The 18,416-nt window shown below is 39.9% G+C and overlaps 1 protein-coding gene across 1 annotated transcript in view; it reads right to left on the bottom strand.

Annotated features, from left to right (window-relative positions):
* The window catches only part of LOC118705999 (glutathione S-transferase A2-like), a 19,479-nt gene extending 1,552 nt beyond the window's left edge, over window positions 1–17,927 (bottom strand). Inside the window, exons 1-6 of the mRNA XM_036415137.2 lie at window positions 17,821–17,927; window positions 9,472–9,578; window positions 4,896–4,947; window positions 3,958–4,090; window positions 3,345–3,486; window positions 21–152 (exon numbers count right to left, since the gene is read on the bottom strand). Coding sequence (XP_036271030.1) covers window positions 21–152; window positions 3,345–3,486; window positions 3,958–4,090; window positions 4,896–4,947; window positions 9,472–9,558 — 546 coding nt within the window. The 5' untranslated portion in view covers window positions 9,559–9,578; window positions 17,821–17,927. The remainder of the gene's footprint in view (window positions 1–20; window positions 153–3,344; window positions 3,487–3,957; window positions 4,091–4,895; window positions 4,948–9,471; window positions 9,579–17,820) is intronic.
* Window positions 17,928–18,416: the final 489 nt, after the last annotated feature.

Below are 18,416 nucleotides of genomic sequence, written 5' to 3'. Positions count from 1 at the left end.
AAGGGGAGGAAACCTTGCACCTTCAGCAGCGGGAAGTTGGTCAGAAGGACTGGGGTCAATCTCTTCAACATAGTAATAACTTCAACCAGGTGAATGTCAGCCTTGCTCAGCCTGTTGCCAACCAGGTAGTGCTGTCCATGGCTCTTCAACACCTGGTGCATTGGAGGAAGAAGGTTATGAATACAGGTGCACTCAGGCTGGGTGCCCCCTGCTCCTGCCCAGGTCTCTCCAGCCTGGCTTCCCACCTGTGCTGTCTCCCTGGACAGGTGCAAAGCATCAGACCACATTCATCTCCCTGACTCAGTGAGACAGAAAGAAGCAGGTCTTTGCTGTTTGTTTTCCTCACCCCTCAGCTGACGCCCAGGCAACCATTTCCTTTCCCCATCCCCATATCTCTGTGCATTTTGGTCTGGCCCGGACTTTCCCTGGCTGTACTGTGTTTCTGTGTGTTACACACCCTGAAGCCTCAGCAGCTCTAAGATTTCAGAACTTGCCTCTCCAGGCTGTTCTCTCTCTGTCTTTTGGGCAAAGACCCCATCTTCATGACATCCTTCCTCAATCTCGAGAACACTATTTCAAGATCTACATTTCTCCTCTTGTCTGCTAGTCTCATCTCCTGGTCTACCTATGTAGGACCTGAAATAATCCTGGAACAATGTGAACTCACCATTTCTCTTACAACATTGTCTCCTACTCCTAAGGCACCTGTGCCTCTCAATAACATTGGGAGAATTTGCTATAATTCACATGTGAACTGCCTAAGGGTGACTGCACTTGTCTGTAACTTACTTTTAAATGCATTAAAAAAATAATGTTTGATTACAGCAGAGAGGGATGGGGAGATATATGATTAAACAAACATAGTATAAAATGTTAATTTTAAATCAAAGTGGTCAGTATATATGAGTTTGCTGGTACATCTCTTTCAACTTTTTTGTTTCAGTTTTTTATAATTAAATATTGGAGAAATATTATTAAAATTATTGCAGTGGAAACTGAAGAGAAAATAAACAAGAGGCAGCTGATCAATGACTCTCTCTCATCGATGTTTCTAACTCTCTATCTCTCTCCCTTCCTCTCGGTACAAAATCAATATAATATATTTAAAAAAAAAAAAGACAGAAGGAAGGCCAAGAGACATATAAAAACATGCTCCAAGTCACTAAGTATCTGAGATATATGTACCCTTAAGTTCATAGCAGCACAATTCACCATTCTTAGATTTGAAAATAGCCTAAGTACCCATCAGCAGATGAGTGGATTAAAAAACTGTGGTACATCTACACAATGACATACTATGGTGCTTTAATAAAAGAAAGACCTCTTACCATTTGCAACAGCATGGATGGACCTGGAGAGCATTATGCTAAGTGAAATAAGCCAATAAGAGAAAGATAAATATCACATGATCTCACTCATTTATGGAATACAATGAACAACATAAACTGATGAACAAAAACAGATCCAGAGACGGAGAAGCATCAATCAGATGGTCAAACCTCAGAGGGAAGGTAGGAGAGGGAGGGAGTAAGGGGAAGAGATCAACCAAAGGACTTGTATGATGCATATAAGCCTAACCAATGGACACAGACAACAAGGGGGTTAGGGCATGAGTGGGAGTGGGGTGGGGAGTAATGGGGATAAGGACACATATGTAATACCTTAATCAATAAAGAAATTTAAAAATTATTACAGCAATGTGGACACCACAGAGAAAAAATCACACATGGACCACTGACTAAAGATAACATTTTGGCAAATAAGCTTTCAGACTAGATAGATAGATATGATTGAATAAGTAATTAATGACTACAATAAAATATCAAATGCTGTTTTTTAAGAAATATATATATATGTATATATATATATATATATATATAAATAAATAATATATATATAAATAAATATATATATATATATTTATATTTATATATATATATAATCAATCATTTATTGATTTCAGAAAGGAAGGGAGAGGGAAAGAGAGATAGAAATATCAATAATGAGAGAGAATCACTGATTGGCTGCCTGTTGCATGTCCCATATTGGGGATCAAGCCCACAACCCAGGCATATGCCCTTAACCAGAATTAAACCTGGGACCCTTCATTCCACAGTCTGATGCTCTATCCACTGAGCCAAACCAGTTAGGGCTCAAATGCTGTATTTTTAATTGGAGATTAAAGCCTTATTGGTGATAACATTGGCAAATGTGTTCTCCCATGCAGTGGGCTTTCTTGTTGTTTTGTTGATGGTTTCTTTTGCTGTGCAAAAACTTTTTATTTTGTAGTCCCATTTGTTTATTTTCTCTTTATTTTCCATTGCAATATAGCATTTTGCATTCACCTGATCATAGGGCTCTTTATTTTCATGTTATCATGGGACTCTGTTTTTTAAAGTATAGATGCACCTAAATTGCAAGTCTGTTTAGGTTCCCATCATGTGAAATGTGCCTAAACTCTTAGCACCACAAGGATAGGAGAGTGTACTAGTGTGCCCTGATAAATACCAAATCTTTTGCTCTTTGAATAGAACCTCACACACAAGCAACAAATTAACATTTGAGTGAATGAATGACTTAATACTTTATAAAGATAAGTTCCTCAGTATTAATCTTTTTATTTCTATGTAAGCCTCTTGTATCCCTTATAATCTTGTTGTTCATGATTTTTATTTAGCATGATGTCAGGGTGTTTTAATCTGAAATACTCCCCTTTTACCTTCAAAGAGAAGAATTAAATAATATAGGTATTATGTATATTGATGGAACTTTATTTCATTAGTTTTGCATGACGTTCTCAAAGGTTTGAGAGCCAGGTCCACAAAATTTGTAGATTATTTATTCCTTAACATCTCTGTATCTGTTTCTTCCTCTCCATCTCACCACCTTTCTCTCTGTTTAGAAACATCTCATCCATCCCAGACACACTACCATATCCTCTTCGTGGGCAGTTGGGGTCATGTTTCCTAATCGTGTTGCAAGCATATTTTCCAATGAATTGCTTTCCTGGTGCTCCTCTTGGATGAAAAGCCCCTGCATGGTGTTCTGCAGGATCTACTCCAATCACTCATGTGGCTCTAACTGTGGCCATGAAATGCCATCAAATAGAGAATTCTATGTCAGGGCCCAGTAAGCTGAACTTTTGCTGACAGATTATAACTTGGGTATAACAGGTTCCTATCCTCCCCACAGCTGATTTTGATAACATCCCTGGAGAGCCAGGGTGCCCCATCAGTAGTCAGGAGGCCCCAATGGAAATGAAGGTCAGTGTCCTGGGACTTTCCAGGCACCATTCCTTTTTGTCCTCTAATCTCAGTGCCCCAGATACTGAACAGCCCACTTACCTTTTCAAAGGCTGGGAAATAACGATTTGTTGTTCTCTCTCTGATCTGGGTCATCTTGGCATCTTGTTCATCAGGTGGAAATAGTGGTAAACGCAGGATCATTTCATACAAATCTGCAATGCCTTCTGAATACATATCAATCCTGAAAGACAAAAATGATCCAATTGTAAACTGTCACCTGCCTTAATATGTTATAGTTTAAAAATCTAAGAGAATGGGGTATCAGGAGATTCCTGATAACTGTTTCTATAATTTCTGGAGCTTGAGAATGAGCCCTTTTGTGTCCTTTTCTTTCCCAGTCTTTTTTTTAAAGGCCTGAGCACTTGGAGTCATGATTCCACCATCATCCTGGCTTCATAGTTCCCCAGTGTTTAGAAAACTCTGTCACTCCCTGTGTTACCTCTGTGAACTGAGTCTTCTTTTCTAATCTCACTGCTTGATTCCACTTCAAGTGGAGTCCCTCCTCCTCATGCTCTCTGCTGGAATGGACCTCAGTCTATTCCTCCAAGGATCGTGCTGCTGTTGGTCATGATCCCCCAACACAATCCTGATCATTGAAGGAAGAATCTAAATGGTTATTAATTGTTTATTAAAACACAGAAAAAATACCTACAGGGCTCTCTCCTTTATGTTTCTCCCATAGAGGTTGTATTTGGCAGCAATGTAGTTGAGAATGGCTCTGGTCTGTGCCAGCTTCATCCCATCGATTTCCACCATGGGCACTTGCTGGAACATCAAAGACCCATCTTGTGAAAGAAGAAAGAAAGAGTAGAGTGAAGTCTCTCCTGCATCACAGTCTTTTAAGTGGAAAACAAGTTTGTTGAAATTATCAGGTAATACTTCAACAAAATGGTATTTTGTTCTTAGTTTTTTATAGTCTTTTTTCTTATCAATCTGCTTTTTTATTTTTTAACGCATCATTTTATTTACCTTTTTATTTCCCATCAGATACATGGTAGCTGCCTGTATTTTTTTTTCAATTGATATATATCTTTGTGGATATTTAAAAAGAAGCTGGAAAAGGCTGCAGCTGGCAGCCAGCCAGATGGGAAGTTCCCACAGGAACTCTCATGGTGTTCTTGGCATTTAAGGCAGTTTTGGAGAGATTTTTACATAGGGGTCTCTTTCCCTAACTTCAACATCTGCAATATTGCTAAGATGTTACTTTGCAACAAACCATAGAGATAATTCAAAGCAACTGCTAGGCCAATTTCTACTCTCTTCACCCTGATGCATGTGTTGGAGTTTCAGGGAAGTCCCGAGTGGACATAGCTCCTCACAGTTGGTGCAGAAAGGAGAAGCAAGGAGCCAGCATTCCAGGTCACAAGGGATGATTTGTTAGTGAATACTCTGAGTTCAAGCCTTTCCTAGCCCTGAGTGAATGATGAGACCTGCTTACGGAGTACCACCCTTAAACCTGAACTACTTTTCTTCCTCTTTCACTCACCCACCAGCTCCCACCATACACACACATAGACATTGCCAATGTTCAAATCTCACTATTGACTTTCTAGATTCCCTCATCGGAGCAATTTAGATACATTGTCTTACCATTTATTAATTTTTCCATGTCTTCTCGACTTTCCAAAATTTGCTCTTCAAACTAGAACCAGAAAGAATAAAGGAGTTATTGTTATTCGTTCCATAGTATTTACAGAACCTTTAACCTTAAATGACCTCTGCCTGGTACATCATAGGGAGGAGGTAAGATTTCTGAGTTTGGCATGGTACACAGAGGAACACAATCATGCCATTTGGAAATTCAGATTAGAGCCATCAAGAACAGAGCATGAAGCAAAATAAGCCAGTCAGAGAAAGACAAGTAGCACATGATTGTGTAGAATCTAATGAACAAAATAAACTGACGAACAAAACAGATCCAGAGACATTGAAACATGCAATAGACTGATGTATTTCAGAGGGAAGTGGCAGGAGGTGGGGAGGCTGGAAGTGTTTGACCAAAGAATTTACATATGCTTAGCCCATGGACAAACAATAGTGCTGGGAAGGCCTGGGGACTATGCAGGAGCAAGATGGAGGGTTATGTGCATGAGGGTGGGGAGGAAACATCTGTAATCTTTTCAACAATAAAGATATTTTAAAAAGAGGACAGAGCATGGCTTTCAGCACTTAACTGCTCACACTTGGAGGTTCCATTCACCTCCACCTGCTTTTACATCTGTCAATGGTCTGGTCATGATTTGGGAGGTGAGTGTTATTGGGGGGAAGGGACTTGGAAGTTCTACTAGTTATGGAGTTTTAATACACAGGAAAGCCTTTCTCTCCATAGGAGACAAGCCAAAAAAGTGTGCCCCCCAGCACGGGGTATCCTTGGGCCCATAACCATCTAAGATGCTGTCACCAAGGTGACAATTACATCACTTCATTTTCTTTATAGTTTAAAAGGATTATTTTATGCAATGGACATGGGCGTGGGGTTGTGGGGTTCTGTCCTGGGGGAAGGGGGTGTGAATCAGGCAATAAGGAGACATATGTAATATTTTAAATAATAATAATAAAAAAAAGATCTCTGAATGTTTGAGTATAATAAAGGGTTTGGACTAGCTTGCTCTGTGGAACAGTCAATTGTGAATCTACATAATTCTATGGGGGAAAGACCAGATAGCTAGTGAGTTATGTTTGCAGCAATTTATAAAGCTTCCATTTCAAGACAAATATAAAGGGTGGAGGATGGTCATCAAGGGAGGGTGGCTAAGTCAGGATAACATTGGCTGGTGTGATGTTGCTTGTGAGGCTAATGGAGATGAAAACGATTGTGAAGATCAACTTTTGGAAGCAGGGAACCCAGAAATCCTGTCCAAGATCCTAACCCCACGCCCTCTTCAGTAAAGCTGGGATGGACTAGATGAAGCCCCTCCTGTGCTGAACTCATCCTGCTCACAGACTCTGAACACGTTTCTGAACCTCAGAGCTGGTCGGGTAGGTTGATGGAGGAAAAAAAGAAAGAAAAAAAAAAAAGGCTGCATGGCACTATTTGTATTTTTTGTGTACTTCCTGACTCATGAAATTAAGAAAGAGCCAGGCTCCAGTCCCCATGCCTTCATGAACCAATGAAGAAAGTATAATCCTGGCTCAAGTAAACATGTTGTTATGAGGCAGAAGGAAGCACATTAAAGCTCCTGTGTCCCTCACCTGAAACCCTCCTTTACTGCTCTGATTTGTAGGTCAAAGTTTCCTGAGTTCATCCATGACTCCCTCTCCTAAAAACCCTCAGAGTTGCTGTGTCACTCTGCTGTAGACTGAGAGTGATGTGTTTTTCTCATTGACACCTCTAGAGGGAGAGCTCAACAGACTGCCACAGAAACATACCAAATTTCCATGCAGAATCTGGCATTTTGACACTGAAAATCAAGCATGTAAAACTCAAAAGCCAAATAAACAAGGTTTAAGTTTATGTGGGCTGCAAAAAAACAAAAGCTTTCTTTTTCATATAAACCTAGGTTTATTTCTATAGAGACATGCTGAATACAAAAGGCTGAAATAAATGAGTCATCGTTAACATAAAATAATAGAATATTCTCATTAAAATTAAGATTTTTTTCTTCAACATTAACTTACTAGACACTGAATCACTGCACAAATTAATAATCATAACACAAATACACCTATTTTTCTTGTTCTCCAAAAGTGAGATATTTCCTATTGTGTACACCAAACAAGTCAGCACAAGACTAATATCATGGCATTTGGCTGCTAGAATATTCACTGTTAGTATTAGTGGAGAGAAATGGTGTGCCTGCGGGTAAGGCACATAAGGGAAATTAGTCATTAGTGAATGTTGTAGTTCATTATTAATAATTATGTATAACGGGATATTGTAAAAATTAAGTTTTGAAATTTTATTAAAACATTTCTTACATGCTGTTATATTGGCTGGGCCACAATAATATTCATTGTGGGCCACATGTAGCCCGTGGGCCAAGAGTTTGACATGCTTGTTGCAAATGCTTGGATGTCCTCTAGATGCTCCCATGCCTCCTTTTAATCACCTCTTCACTGGAATGTAAGCTTCCTGAGGGCACGGACCTGTCTGTCTTGTTCATCCATGTATCCCCATAACCAAGCACAGAACCTGGCACTTAAAGGTGCTCAACAAAATAATTGCTGATTGCATGCCTTAAGTCTTTAGCAGGCAGTTTGTTATAATCTGCTCCTCTCCACTTTTGTGGTTATATCTTCATATTAATTACATTACATTCTAATGTTACAGTTTTTATCCTTTTATTTAAAAAATTTCTAGCATGTACAAAATGAAAGTACAAAGATCCTTTTTGTATTCATCACCCAGCTACAATCATTATCACACAAGCCAATCTTAACGTCATCTATTGGGTCGGCAACTACGTAATTGCGGATTTTTTAAAGAAAATCAAAGACAATTTTTTCATGGAACTAAATAACTTTATTCTGTAATGTATTGCCCATTTTGATCAATGACCTTTTGCCATCTTTCAGGCAGCATCATAATCCCACGTTCAAAAAACTTCTGGATTTTATTAGCAAAAAACTGAATCAGGTACGATTTGACATCATCATCATTATTGAAATTTTTACAATTCAAGGAGTTTTGTAAAGATCGAAACAAAAAGTAATCAGATGGTGCAAGGTCAGGACTATATGGTGGATGTGGCAAAACATCCCAACCAAGCTCCATTAATTTTTGCCGAGTGACCAAAGATGTGTGTGGCCTTGCATTGTCATGATGGAATACAACACCTTTTCGATTTGTCAATTCGGGCCGCTTTCCTTCAACTGCATTGTTTAATTTCGTTAGTTGTTCAATGTAGACATCAGAATTGATCGTTCGGTTGGGTGGTAAGAGTTCAAAGTACACAATTCCTTTGTAATCCCACCAAACTGATAACAAAACCTTCTTTTGATGAATATCAGCTTTTGATGTTGTTTGAGTTGGTTCACCTGGCCTGCTCCACGATCTTTTCCGCTTGATATTGTTGTAAACAACCCATTTTTCATCGCCAGTTATCAGTCGTTTTAAAAATGGATCATTTTCATTACGTTTCTTTAGCAAATCGCAGCTGCTAATGCGTTGCGTTAACTGTGATTCTTTCAGTTCGTGAGGAACCCATGTATCGAGTTTTCGAACATAGCCAAGTTGTTTTAAGTGATTTTCAATGCATGTATGTGATACATGAAGCTTCTCTGCAATCTCACGTGTTGTACTGTGACAGTCCGAATTGATTATTGCTTTGATTAGGGCGTCATCAACTTCAACTGGACGACCAGAGCGTTTTTCATCTTTGAGTGAAAAATCACCAGAACGAAATTTGGCAAACCAATTTTGACACTGCTGTTCTTTTAAGGCTTCGTCACCATAAACAGCACATAACTTTTTATGAGCTTGCGATGCGTTTTTCCCTTTGCGGAAATAAAAAAGCAAAATATGACGAAAATGTTCCTTTTGATTTTCCATTTTTCAACGAACGCCAAACGAAAACTACAAAACAGATCAAAAAACTTTTTTTACTGATTAACAGCTGAATAGCCAACTATCAAATAACAAAATGTGTTTTACATTTGTACTACGTCTGCAAACCTAAAAATTCAACTGAAGCCATATATGTGTGAAACCCGCAATTACTTAGTTGCCGACCCAATATATGCTCATCCACACTCCCATCTTGTGAAAATTTGAAACAACCCCATTTAGTACTTAACTCTTTAATTTATATTTCTAAAACATTATATTTATTATCAAAATAACCACAATATCACACATAAAATAACAAGTAAAAATTAACAATGATTTTTAATATCTTCTAATATTCAGTCAGTAGTTGTATATGTGTCATAAATATTTTACTGTTCATTAAAATCAAAATAAGGTCAGTAAATTATGTTTAGTAGCTGTTTCTGTTGTTTCATTTAAAATTTTATTTTAATTTTTTTCTGTACTCTTACAATGGCAGGATTTTTAATAATTTTATTGGTCAAATAGTCCAATTCTTTCCTAATATGCATAATATTTTTACTTAAGGCAAAACCATTCATAGGCCATACAGTATGAAAGTTTTATCGCTTATGTGAGAAAGTACTCTAATACAGTCAATTTTAGTCTCAACTTACGATGACAGAACTCAGAACCCACCTCTACTCCAGCTGCAGCCAGGAGCCACCTGATAGGCTCCATTCGAAGTCGTCCATTCATATAGTGAAGCTTGGGCTTCCCGGCCATGATGCAGTCTCCTGGTTTCTGTAAACATGAGCGAGTGAATGAATGAATGAATGAATGAAACCATAGAATCAAAATGTATTTTATGGTATACATTTGGACAGAAGGGTGAAGTATCTGCTTTGTTAATGGTGGAATTGGTGGAGTCCCATGAGGTCTTCCTTTGTCCATATCTTTACCCAACAGTGGCCATTGGTGTCAAATTGCACCAGGTAAGTCTCAGGTTGCCATTTGTGCTCACTATTCTATCAAATAAAAGAGTGATATGCAAATTGACCATACCTCTGCTATAACCACAAGCCACACTCACCAGCCAATCAGCAGCAAGTGTGCAAACAAGATGATTGCAGCCATGGAGAGAGCAGGAGGCTTGAGCTCTCCCGGTGATAGAGGAAGCCAAGCTTTCTGCATACCCTGGCCAGCCTAGGCCCCACTCAAGGCTACAAAGTTTCAATTATAGAAGATAAATAAATCCCAGATACCATGGCCTCTGGTTGGGTTGCTGAAGAGCATGGTTGGCCTGCAAACCACCACAGGCCCCTCACCAGGCCACCCCCTCCCCAAGGGAACCTCCACCCTGATCCGGGACACCCTTCAGGGCAAACCAGCTGGCACCCACCCATGTACCAGGCCTCTATTTTATCTAATAAAAGAGTAATATGCAAATTGCTATCACTCAAACACACAAAAAGGCTGCCCCCATGTGGACACAAGATGGCTGCCACAAGATGGCCAGCTGGGGAGGGAAGTTGGGAGGGACCAGAACTTTAAGGGAGGGCAGTTGGGGGCAATCAAGCCTGTAGAGAAGGACAGTTGCGGGGGACCAGGCCTGCAAGGGAGGGCAGTTATGGGTGACCAGGCCTACAGGGGAGGGTAGTTAAGAGCAAACAGGCTGGCAAGGGAGCAGTTAGGCATCAATCAGGCTGGCATGGGAGTGGTTAGGGGGTGATCAGGCTGACAGGCAGAAATGGTTAGAGGCAATCAGGAAGCCAGGCAGGTGAGCAGTTAGGAGCCAGCAGTCCTGGATTGTGAGACCAATGTCCAACTTCCTTCCATCCTTCCAGTAGGATTGTGCCTAAATTGGCAGTCAGACATCTGTCTAGGGGTCCCAGATTGGAGTTGGTGAAGACTGGGCTGAGGGACATACACCCCTCAAGCACCAATTTCGTGCACCAGGCCTCTAGTCAGAATAGAAACAGAGCAGCCTGGCTCCCACACAGGTGAAACAAGCCAGTGAGGGACTTTGAAACCAGAGGACTTAACCACAGGGAGGAGGAGAAGGGAGTAGAGTTAGTCATCTGCTCTATGGCTGTCATGCTGCCCTTGTGCAAATGTGTGTAGTGGGGCTTAGTCCTGGTCTAAGTTCTCTCCACACAGGAAGGGGTTCATTTCTATTATCTACTGGAATTCTATACTTTTTCCACTGCAGTATGAATTTTATTTTCTATTTAGAAAAAGGGATGTTAGTGATTATCTTTATAGTACATAGAAAGGAACTAACATGTTTAGTGTCTACCACATAATGGACATTTTCTAATGTTTATCCTTGTTTAATCTTGGTAAAAATGACTTGAGGTAGATCTTGTTATTATTCTAATTTTATAGTTAGGGGTTCAGATGGCTATAGAGGTTAAGCAAGTGACCTAAAATAAGTGGTAAACCTATCATTTGAACACACGTACAAAACACTTATGTTGGACACCAAAGTCTTGGAGCTTCTCTAAAACAGTATTTTATAAACCATGGATTGTGATCCCTCAGTGTGCTGTGAAATCAGAACAGTGGGTTCTGACTAGCATTTTCTATTTGAAATATAATAGAAAAATATCAGTGTGCCAAATGTAGTAAGTCTACATACTTACTAAATGAAATTTTAATTTAGTTACACTTACACTATGTGAGTGTGTATATGTGACTGCATGCTCTGGTTTCTTGCAAAATGTGAGAAATTCATTTTTCTGGGCCAGCCAAACGAGTGTGACAGCTGTAGTCCTTTTCTAAGGTTTCTCTGCACCACTGACTGGATAATTCTTTGCTGTGGGGGGCAGTCCTGAGCATTGGAGGATATTTACTTTAGCAGCATCCCTGACCTCTACCCACGAGATGCCATTAGCATAGCGCCCTGTCCCTCTCTCCTGTCATGACCACCCAAAATAAATCAGGAGCAACATCAGCTCTGGCTGAGCACCACTGCTCTGTTCCAAGCTGTAGCACATGGATGGGAGCAGCCAAAGACAGCTCCTCACATAAGGACTGGGAAATTCCAGCCAAGGTCTGCGGCAGGATTTATCAGTGTTTTAGTACAAAGGCACAGGAGTCATTAAAAAGCAAAGGTTTACTCTTTCCGAAAGCAACCAGGGGTGACATCTGAAAATGGTTTGCTGTTCACTTGACCCAGAAAATCCCACAAAATCATGCAAATCAAGAGGTCCAAATCTTCCTGTTCATTGCCCAGGCCATCAAGTGTATGCCTATTCAAAAGGCCACCACTTATCTGAAGAATGCCATTTTATAAAAGCTATGTGTGCTATTCAGTTGTTACAATGTGGAACTGGTAGGTGTGCTCAGGCAAGAATTCAATTGCCTAGACCAGTGGGCAGCAAACAGCGGTAGAGGTCAGGAATGCTGCTAAAGTAAATATCCTCCAGTGCTTGCAAGCCACATGCCTCCATCAGATTGAGGACGTTTTCAGCAAAGGCCAGCTTAGGAGTACCCTAATTAAGTTAATAACAAAGTACCTGCCTAAATAGTTTGTTTAAAAAATTTGGCTGTCAAAAGAAATTTCAATCATTGTACTGTTGATATTTGGCTCTGCTGACTAATGAGTTTGCCGACCACTGACCTAGACTTAGTGGGGGACAATTTCTGCCCCATTCTTAGTCACTAGACATCAGAAAATGTTTGTAAGCATTTTTTTTTTTTGTGCAAGATTTTGTGGTAATTTCTTAGCAAAACATATATGTCTTCACACAATAGTTATGTTTTTAAAAGGTAAATGAACTTTGAATTTTTTACATGTCAAAGGGTAACCATAAATTAACATTGCAATTAAGTGATAAATGCTGTGTTCTATTTTGCCTTTTCTCAAGGCCTGCAGCCAGCACCATGTTTTCTTAAAGTGTGTAAATAAAGCCCTGTATTGTCATTCCCTATTTAGCCTTTTTTGCAGTTTAGAGAACTATGCTTGGGGCCACAGGTGTCCTCAGTAAAACTGCAAATTCCAGTTTGGAGAGAACTCTGCCAATAAGGGAAGAAGCCCCGCCCTTTCCTATGCTCCCCCTTCTTAGGAGAAGCATCACTTTCCATTCCCCTCCCTCTGATCTGTTTGTTGTACAGTCCCTGTCCCCCTTATAAGACCTCTGTCAGCACTGAGATCTCAAGATGGTTTTTGAGGACTGAGAAAAGTCCCCCATTTTCTCAGGATGCCAGCACTCAAATAAACCTCTTTTCTTTTTCACCACACCTGTGTCATAAGATTGGCTCTCGTTGCAAAGGCAACCAAATCTGGATTTTATTACAAAAAAGAGTTTAAATGTTCTAAAGGATATTTATTTATTTATTTATTTATTCATTAATTTGCTTCTTAGAACCCTTGTTTCTGGATTTCTGTCATGCAATATAGTTTCTATTTTGGGGGCATTTCATTCAAACTTCTCCAATTAACTGGAGTAGCTTCATGCATCAAGCAATAATGGTTCTTTGGGAACAAGAAACAAGTCTGATTTGTTCCTTCCCCTTAAGGGACTTAAGTCTGGTCAGAAAAATAACCTTGTCAACAACTGGAATAATGAGACTTTCCTGTGTGAGAACTCTGTTTTGCTCTTTCTTTTGTTATCAGTTCTTTTAGGGCACTACTGACTCTCATTAGGTTGCACCCTACTGGGTGACTTCATGTACCTTCTGAAAACTAATGCTCCCTTTATGTATGATGCTCCCCCTCAAAATTTCCCAAATTATAGACCCAGAAAGGGCCTGGGAAGTAGGCTAGTCCTTCAAGAGTGTAAGGAAAATGCTATATATCAAAGAGAGAGTATGGCTTGCCAGCTAGCCAGTTAGTGATAAAGTCTAAATTAGATCCCAATTCTCCTGGCATTCAGACAAATGTCTTCCTATTATTCTATTGTATATTGCCGAATTTTCACAGCCTGCAGAAATTAGTGTTTTTGTCCCGGCACTAGATTAGTGAGATTCCTGAGAAGTTGTTGTAGCACCCATTGTATTCAGCACAATTCATTGTTCAATAGGCCGATTGCTAGAAGGTCTGTACACTCTCCAAATAACGTGGCATGGATAGATTCCTCAAAAGGCACACTTTTTATTCTTTTAGGATTACCTTCATAAGGCTTGCCATTTTACAATATTACTGTATAGAGTGATTAAATTATAATCTGAGATCATGGAATGAAGTAACCAATCCTAATTATAAAACCCAACATTATATCATTTATTTTTTAATATATTTTATTGGTTTTTTACAGAGAGGAAGAGAGAGGGAGAGTTAGAAACATCGATGAGAGAGAATCATCGATCAGTTGCCTCTTGAGCACCCCCTACTGGGGATGTGCCCACAACCAAGGTACCTGCCCTTGACCAGAATCGAACCCGGGACCTTTCAGTATGCAGGCTGACGATCTATCCACTGAGCCAAATCGGTTTCGGCCCAACATTATATCATTTAAATGGAACTATCAAAGCAGTAGAACTTTCCACATAATAGAAACACAATGGTTATGCCAAAAAGCTTTGCAAGGTACACAGAGGAATATTTAACTTGCAAATAGAAGGGATTTGCAAATCCTCTGTCAGACTGGGAACCTCACAGCTCAAGAGAAGGCCATATTTTCTTAAGTTTGGTTAAGAAGTAAACCAGAGGCACTTGACTTCCTAGTCTAAAAACCCTATACATTTAAATTCACTAGTCAGTTTGAGTCTTTTCTTTGTAAAAAATCCTTCCTAACCTTTGGTCTAAAACCATTAAACAAGGAATGGGAGGAAGGAGGATGAAAGGAAAATGGAGAGCCGGGGTGGGGGTGAGGACAAAGGAGCAGGAAGAGAAAGAAAAGACAGATATGTGTTTAATCACAAAGTAACTCATAAGAACAACAAGCTAATAGCATAAGAATTCACCTATGGAGGTGTAAGTTCAGATTCTGACTGACAGGCATTGGTTTCCCAACAGGAGGTGTTGGTTCAAGAGGCACATAACCATTGTCATATATTTTCTTCTCATTGCTCAATATGTGACCCTGTCAAATTTAAATTCAGTACCATTGTGTATTGACTACTATGTGAACACACTAATGCATCATTTATAATGGCTAAAGTGACTTTAGTGTAAGCACACATGCTCTCCCTAAAACAAAAATGTTGTGTTTTCTCATTATCTATAATAACAATCTTCTCTTTTCCTATATCATCAAGTTCTCTGCTTTCATTTTCAAAATTTTGGTTATTATTTTCCTTTAAAGACCTGGCCTTGAGGAACTAATAAAAAAAAAAAAAAATGCTTGTCGAAACCGGTTTGGCTCAGTGGTAGAGTGTCGGTCTGCGGACTGAAAGGTCCCAGCTTCGATTCCGGTCAGGGGCATGTACATTGGTTGCCGGCACATCCCCTATGATATAATGTTGCAAGAGGCAGATGGTTGATGTTTCTCTCTCATCGACATTTCTAGCTCACTATCTCTCTCCCTTCCTCTCTGTGAAAAATCAATAAAATATATTTTAAAAAAATAAATAAAATAAAATAAATAAATAAGTATATAAAAAATGCCGGAATTGTCTCCTGAACACACAAGAAAGGCACAATAAGAACATAGAGTACCTACATAAAATAACACATTATTAAAATTTTTCTGAATGAGAGAGAAACCAAGATGGCGGCATAGAACTGCCTAACTGCAGCCTCACACAACAATTTCAAAAAATACAACTAAAATATAAAGTAGACATTAATCCAGAACTACAGGAAAGTTGACTGACTGAAAATTCTACAACAAGAAGGAAAGAGAAAACCAGAAGGAATTCAGAGGAGCTGTAAAAGCCTAAGGTACAGAGACACATTGCGTGCGCAGAGAGGACGGAGCCGGAGAGGAGGGGCGGCTGAGTGCCTGGCTGGTGTTCCCTATCAGAAAGGAGATAAAACCCAACATTATATCATTATAACCCCAGTTCTGACAGCACTGTACCCCAGTTCTGAGCGAGACCCTGGGGACCCAGACACATACAGAGAGAATCTGGGCTGTAAGGCGGAAGCTCAGGGGAGCGGCGAAAGGCAGAGCCCCAAGTCGCGCACATTTCATGCAGAGGACTGACTGTTGACTGTGCTGCTATATTGTCCTAGCGGGAAGGAGACATAAGCTCCAGACTGTGCTGAGCCTCAGTTCTGACTGCACTGAACCCCAGTTCTGGACGAGACCCTCGGGCCCCAGACACATACAGAGGGAATCTGGGCTGTAAGGCGGAAGCTCAGGGAGGGGCGAAAGGCAGAGCCCCCGAGTTGCCTACATTTCATGCAGAGGACAGACTGTTGATTGAGCTGCTGGATTGCCCTAGCAGGAAGGAGACATAAGCTCCGGACTGCTCTTAACCCCACTTCCAACTGCACTGAACCCCAGTTGCAGGCTCATTGGGGGAGAGACTAAACTGTCTGGGAGCAGGCAAAACTCTAGAGCACATATCTCTCAGAGGTGCTTGCAGTGAGTACCAAAGGACACTGAGAAACACTGAGACTCAGGAACCTCATAGGGCGGGGCTAACCAGAAGCCAAGGCTGTAGGCTCCACCTTGAAACTCTGCCCCATCCAAGCTGAACACAGAGGCGCTTGCAGTTTTCCAAGTCTAGTCGAATAAGGCTGTCTCCTGGCATAGATACAGCTGATCCTCCTACTCTACCAACTCAGGGAAGCAGCAAAAATGCTGAGACAAGGAAACAGATCACAAACAAAAAAAATGAAGGACAAAAAGCGAATGGATATAGAGTTCAAAACCACGCTTATTAGGTTTTTCAAGAATCTCCTAGAAAAGGCCAATAAAATAAACAAGACCTATAAAGATATGAAAAGGGATCAACTATAAATAATAAAGGATCAACTAGAAATAATAAGGGATCAACAAGAAATAATAAGGGATCAACAAGAAATAAAGAATACATTGTCTGAAATAAAAAATATTATACAGAGCCCTAAAAACAGAATGGAAGATTGCAAGAATCAAGTCAAAGACTTGGAACACAAAGAGCCAGAGGACACTCCTCCACAGAAGCAAGAAGACAAGAGAATCCAGAAAATTGAAGATAGTGTAAGAAACCTCTGGGACAACTTCAAGCAAACCAACATCAGAATTATGGGCGTCCCAGAAGATGACAGAGAGCAAGATACCAAAAACATATTGAAAGAAATAGTGACAGAAAATTTCCCCCACCTGGGGAAAGAAATAGACTTACAAGTCCAGGAAGCACACAGAACCCCAAACAAAAGGAATCCAAAGAGGACCACACCAAGACATATCATAATTAAAATTCCAAGAGCAAAAGACAAAGAGAGAATATTAAAAGCAGCAAGAGCAAAGCAGGTAGTTACCTATAAAGGAGCACCCATATGATTATTAGCTGATTTCTCAACAGAAACCATGCAGGCCAGACAGGAATGGCAAGAAATATTTAAGGTGATGAATAACAAGAACCTATAGCCAAAAATACTCTACCCAGCAAAGCTATCACTCAGAATTGAAGGCCAGATAAAGAGCTTCACAAATAAAAAAAAGCTAAAGGAGTTCATCACCGCCAAACCAGAATTATATGAATTGCTGAAGGGGGTTCTTTAGGAAGAGGAAGAAAATAAAGATAAAAATTATAAACAACAAATATGTAACTATCAACAAGTGAATCTAAAAACCAAGGGAATTAAAAAACTTGATGAATAATATTAACTATTGAATATAATAGAATCAGAGGTATGGAAAGGGAATGGACTGATAATTCTAGGGGAAAAGAGGAGAGGGGGGTGCGGGAAGAGACTGAACATTAACTGTGCATCTATGGATGAGGACAATGGGGGGTGGGGAAAGGACAGAGGGTGGGGTGGGAACCTGGTGGAGGGGGAAAAAATGAGGAACTTTTGTAATAATATGAACAATAAAGATTTATTTTAAAAAATAAATAAAATAAAATAAAATAAATATATATATATAAAATAAATTAAAAAATAAAATTTTTCTGAGTGAAACAGATACAAGAAAATTTATAAAGATGTGTAAGGTCAGTACTAACCTATTAAGTTCACGCTGTCTCTCTGCTCAGCTCCTCAAGGTCACTGCCTAATATCTGTGTTAGATGCTTAAATATCTTGACAACCCTTTCCCTCCTAAGGGGGTGGGGTCCAATAAGGAGCAGTCACTCCCACAGCCTCCAGCCTCCACAGAGTTCAATACTAGACATGAAAGCAAACGACAGCTTAGCAATGTTTCATTTCAAGATTATCCATAAATGCACAAAGAAGGGATTTCAGGTTTATTTGTTTGCCCAACAGGTCCGTGGGAATCAGGCTTCTATTAACACTGCTGCTTATGTAGGATTTAATAAAATTTGCTGTAAAGATGGAAATGTCTTATGGGAAAATGTATCATAGGAGGGTAGTGTCAGAAAAGAAGATTAGATAGAGAACAAAGGGAGATGGCAATCTAAATTCATAAAAAGGACTGAATGATGAACACTGTTGCAACCCAAATTCTCTAGACCCAAAGAATCTGTCTGAATTTCCTAGTAGTGGGCAGGAGAAACTCAGCTGCCTTACCTGGGTCATGTTAGATCCCTTCCTTAGTGACTACACTTCAGCATTTCTCTCTAGCCTCAGGACCCTTGCATGT

The sequence above is a fragment of the Pipistrellus kuhlii genome, unplaced genomic scaffold, assembly GCF_014108245.1.
Source record: "Pipistrellus kuhlii isolate mPipKuh1 unplaced genomic scaffold, mPipKuh1.p scaffold_m20_p_5, whole genome shotgun sequence".
NCBI classification, from domain to species: Eukaryota; Metazoa; Chordata; class Mammalia; order Chiroptera; family Vespertilionidae; genus Pipistrellus; species Pipistrellus kuhlii.
The sequence above is the reverse complement of the archived record's forward strand: the minus strand, read 5'-3'. Positions and strand labels throughout refer to the sequence as shown.